This window comes from Schistosoma mansoni, chromosome W, assembly GCF_000237925.1.
Source record: "Schistosoma mansoni strain Puerto Rico chromosome W, complete genome".
Classification (NCBI taxonomy): Eukaryota; Metazoa; Platyhelminthes; class Trematoda; order Strigeidida; family Schistosomatidae; genus Schistosoma; species Schistosoma mansoni.
Genome location: NC_031502.1, coordinates 663727 through 669295, shown reverse-complemented (window position 1 = coordinate 669295; position 5569 = coordinate 663727). Strand labels below are relative to the sequence as shown.

At 36.0% G+C, this 5569-nt stretch overlaps 1 protein-coding gene across 1 annotated transcript in view; it reads left to right on the top strand.

Moving 5' to 3' along the window:
• The window catches only part of Smp_133840 (hypothetical protein), a gene marked incomplete at both ends in the record, with an annotated part of 58833 nt that overhangs the window by 52985 nt on the left and 279 nt on the right, over window positions 1-5569 (top strand). The window contains 3 exons of the mRNA XM_018799869.1: window positions 1099-1185; window positions 3327-3392; window positions 5520-5569. The exon at window positions 5520-5569 is cut by the window's right edge and continues 279 nt beyond it. Coding sequence (XP_018653739.1) covers window positions 1099-1185; window positions 3327-3392; window positions 5520-5569 — 203 coding nt within the window. The remainder of the gene's footprint in view (window positions 1-1098; window positions 1186-3326; window positions 3393-5519) is intronic.

Genomic DNA, 5569 nt, shown 5'->3' with positions numbered 1-5569 from the left:
TTTAAAGAAACAAATGTAGAATACATTGAGATTCTTGCATGAAACATATTATGCAGTCCGATGAAGTTTATGAATGTATACAATTGAAAAGAAATGGAAGATGAACATAGTCGTACATTTTGTTCTGAGAACTATATATTACAACAGGAGTGTTTGTATGAACTATTTGATCATTTACATTAGGATTCATCCTATTTGGGACTCTTTAGCTGGATGTACTTACAACTCAGAGTTGATGTTCACTCTTGGAAGAACTCGAACCCAGTACTTTTCGCTTCAAACGCCATCGTGTTATCCACTAGGCCACTAAGTCCTGATAGCCACTTGTGGATGCAGTACATCCACCTGATGAGTCCCAAATAGAACGAAACGCGCATCAAACTGGATTCCACTGCTAGCCACTATCCATCTTTGATTACCATGCTTGTGAATTAAGGCTATATCGAGGCAATACGCACAGTTTGCACATATTCCAATTAGAGACTGACCAGTTGCAGTCCTGAAACATCAATGGGAAGATTCAAACAAACAATACCAAGTTGAATTTAATATGTATTTTGGATTATACAGAGAATTAACTGGTTAGAAATTCTAATCATTGGATTCGAAATAAACAATTCCAACGAATTGTATACGTTATGAGTCTTAAAGATCCTTGGTTCAATCTTATGTGTAGTTCTAGTTTGGCTTTATACCCTACTAACTGTCGTATAATATATTTTAAAATCAGTAGACATCTGTAACATGTACGAGGACTTAGACAACTCTAAACATTAGCCAGTCCAATACATTATCTAATTGTTTACATCCAGCTGACAAGTCCCAAATAGGACGAAACGCGCGTCAAATTGGATTCCACTGCTAGCCACTATCCATCTTTGTTTATTTGAACTGTTTGAATAAGCAAAATCTTCAAAGATTTAATACATTTGTTAACTCGTTTAGTGCATATGTTTCTAAATCTCTGAAAACGTGATGTTTATAAAGTTTTAATTTATGGATTACGTAGCCAGATATAGAATTCTCAATCTCTACATACTTTATAACTACAATTTGAACGATCCATTAATCCAGAATTGATTTTTTTTCTGATCACAGAAATACATCCCATCGAAACTTATGAAGAGGAATCTAATGAAGTATTCAAATCAGATGAAATGAGTACAGTGGACGATCAACATAAAGGTAAGTTATAAAAATGAACGAGTCTATTTAAAAACGAACAAAATAAACGGTCAAATCACTGGAATTCATGAGGAATTCGACAACAGTTATATAGTTGTGTTAAACACTTATTCAAAACATACTTTCGACTATAGACTAATTAAGATCTAGTATATCTACGCTTCCTTGATGGTACAATGCTTTCCATGAAATTATAAAATTTGATTTCAAAAATGTCTACCAATAAGATGTTCCTTGTAAAGATAATAAAAAAACCCTAATTCAAATTCAGTTTCCAAGGTATTATGATTATCGCAGAGTAAACTACTACAGATATCAACACATTATTAACAAATAATCAAACCTAAATGATCAAATCAGACTGAAATCAATTCATTTTACAAACTGTAAAAATTAGTCATGGAGTAATGGCTGATCTTGTATGCTACCATTTATTGATCATGTCAAACTGATCACAAACTAGATTATATTGTAAAGATGGATGGTGGCTAGTAGCAGAATCCAGTTTGACGCGAGCTTCATCCAGTTTGAAACTCTTCAGATGTATGTACCTGCATCCTAGAGTTGGTGTTCACTATGGGACTCGAAATAAGTACCACTCGCCTCAAAAGCCATCACGTTATTCACTGAACTACTTGAGCGGACGGTACTGTGTTCAAGTCCCATAGTGAACATCAACTCTGGGATCCAAGTATGTCCAGCTAACAATTCTCAAATAGGACGAAACGCGCATCCTGGATTCCACTACTAGTCACTATCCATCTCTGTTTATAATGCTTGTGACTTTAGGTAAAATCGAGGCTATCCGTACAGGCTACACATATGCCAACATGAAACTGATCAATTGCAGTCCTAAGTATGTTAAACCTTTATCTGCATATAGACGTTAGACTATGTAAAGCTGATGATAATTAGAGAAATAGAATAGATCTATTTCATTCTACGTATTATATTATTTTTGCTCTATTAAAATAAAGAATTTTCTAATTCATTAGACGTATTTTGACTAGTAGCACAATACCTTCCACTGTACATGAACCGGTTTTACAAAGACACAGATAAGGACTAGTAAAGGGATGTAAAGCATTCCATCTATGTTAAATTGGATTAATGAGTTTAACAGTTGAACATCATATATGGTAGGTTAAACAATGAACACATTTCTTAGAATACTTAAACATTATTAATCGCAGATGATAACTATCTCCTGTTCAGTAAGGAAATTTATAATCACATTCAAAACATCATACTAAGATAAAGGTACGCTAAATTAAGATAGGTCCTGGGTCCGATTCGTGGTAACACATGGTAATGAATGCACATTGCTGAAGTGTCTTATACTGGAACATAACAGCTATCCAGCGCTCTCAAGATTTCAATGAATATTTAACTAAAATCATTCTAGAATGTTAACTATGAAGTAAAGAGAGTCAATTCATCAAGTTTTCATTAAAGTAATAATCATGAGATATTCATAGAAAAGACTATGGCAAAAGAGACTATTATGTTGCCCCCAAATGCCCTGGTACGGACGAGAGCGGGACGAGTCCGCTCTCCCTCTCAAAATGCTCTCATAGGGCCACGCGTGTATAGCCTCTGTCAGGGAAGTCCTACTCACTGCATTCTCGTGATATTACTGTTGTTTACGAAATTGAGAGGACGAAAAGTGAATGTCCGGCGCTTTAACCAGGTTGGTGGACATGGAAAGTTCCCCTAGGGGAGTTGGAAAACCCTCATTCCAAACCAATGGTACACATTGGCTCCAGGATCCTGAGGAAACAAATGGCGAATGAATCAATCGTTGGTCACCGGCTACCATGGGACAGCATCTGCTCATGATGCTCCACTGCCTTGTGGATCAGATCTTTAGGTCAAAGGCTCGGGGTGTGGCCCCCTGAGAAAACCACCTGCTTCAGTCTGAACACCTAGTCAGTATCACAGTCCTGATACAAATCAAATGAGATTTGTGAGGCGCATATTTATCTGGTGCTTTCTTGTACCAATATCTATGTGCTTAAATAAATAAATAAATAAGCCTTATAAATCAGTCATTGGAATTTATAAAAATTTCTTTTATGGAGTTAATTCAATTAATTAGAATTAATTCATCTATAATTTCCCTATTGTTTTCAAATACTAAGTCAATAAAAACATTTCAGAAGATGTACATTATAACACAGAAGATGAATTGAATATTTTACGTGATGGTAAGTTAACTCGAATTTTCGTTAAATTTTATGATTAATTTATAATCAGAAGGGTTTTGTGGATATTATAGTAATTTCAATAGTTGAGTTCATGAGTCAATTGAAGCTAGACAACCACGGAAAACCTGGAAGCACTGAAGACATTGGTGAAATGGTCGCTCAACTTAGTGGATTGGTTGAAGTTAGACATTAACACCGTTGGTCCCGGCTCAGTGGTCTAGAAGTTAAGCGCTCGCGCGCGAGACTGATAGGTCCTAGGCTCCAAATCTCGCGAGGCGGGATCGTGGATGCGTACTGCTGAGGAGTCCCACAATAGGACGAAACGGCTGTCCAGTGCTTCCAGGTTTTCCATGATGGACTAGCCTTAATTGACTCATGATCTCAACTATTGAGATTAATTTATAATCATTTTAAATATAATTCATAACAGTTGGGATTGAGAACAGTTAGGAAAGGACATCAGTTAGCGTTAAATTCCAACTAGTTATTATTTTTTTTATAACGGCTCCGAATCAATTTCAAATCACTCAGACAGTTCGGCCATAGTTTTGACCAAAACAATTGACAACACCTGACAAACCATTGAAAACTAGGAACTGGACAGCTGTTTGAATCATAATTTAAGGCTTCCTAAAGATCTACACTGAGGACCCCAAGTGATGTAGCTTAGAAACTTTAGGTTTAGCAACGAGCCAAAGTACTTTTGGACCACAGAGCTAGAATTCGATGGTTTATATTTTAAGATTAAATTGTCCGAATTGTGTGAATTAGGTTTTGATGCTACATTTTTTAAGGTGGTCGGTAAAAACCCTAGACATACATTTCGTGCCAGTTTGCACTAGTCATTAGTGGTCAAACTGAAACGGGATTGATAAATCCCACCATCTCTTAGGAATAGGTAAACATGACGCTGATCACTATTCAGTAACCAATCAATACGCCTTAGTCCTATATGTGACCAGTCAATGCTGTCATAACACTTTAGATTGTGAAGCCCAGCGATGTAGTTTCGGATTCACCAGCCCCCTCAAGACTAGACATACTTTTCCGACGAATGCCAACTATCACAAAACCTAGGTTAAAGGTTTCCAGTCTGTGCCCTCCAACTGCCTACCATTAATGTTTAGTCAATTTATGACCCTCGATAAGCGTAGACATGCAAGAATGTCAAGCCACACGCAACAAACTGCTTTCCAATGCATCCTGATTCTCAATGGTCCTTCAGTTGACTTGAGTTTATGACACGAAACCAACTTCCGATTTTATAAATCCGTTCCTACAATATCACGTTTAGTAATCTAAAATTTATCCCGGCTGTTAAAAATGCTGACTAGTTCCAATTTTAGGACCAACCAAGACTTTATGCCGTGAAGGACACTAACAATGATACAGTCGTATTTTTGTGTTCATTTAAATATTGAACTTCGGGTTATTACATACTTCCTACCATCCTATCACACTTGTTTCTTCGAACTACATTACTGTTTGGCATTCCACTCATTTGTTAGTCTTTGTTGATTTCTTATCTCACTGTGATGACCTGAGTTGTAGCAAACTCAGCCTAAAGACATGCATTAGCTCCTACCAAATAACAATTTGAAATATTTTCAACAGGACACGGGCGATAAACCACATGTTTCAGTTGCCTGATCACTTTATCAATGTAGTTTATATGTTCTTTTCAAATCAACCATCGTAAACTTTGTGTAAGCATGATCAGCTTCGATTAAAACGAAAATAGCAGCAGGTTTTGCTCAGTTCTCAATAATAGGTGAATAATGTTTTTCCCACATCAATCAATTTGAACTGTGAATGTCATTGCCAGGTAAGCTAAAATATCTATCCAGTTATCGGACTGTATATGAAGAATTAGGCGATCAAAAAGTTAGAACAGATTAGTTAATATTCATCAAAAATTTGTAGTCGAGTCACATGCACAGAACGAACTCTTTCAGCGATATGTATTATCAATTCTCCTAGCCCAATGAAATTCCTTACAAGCGAACAATGACATGAATCATTACCCATTACTTCCAAGAATAGACTACATAACTTCTAAAAACCGGTGACAAAAACACACGGCTATATTTTACTAAACTATTTATTCTTAATTATCATTCAATTAAGTTTTGACAGTAACTAACAATAATGACAATAAAAATTTACACTGTCATAAT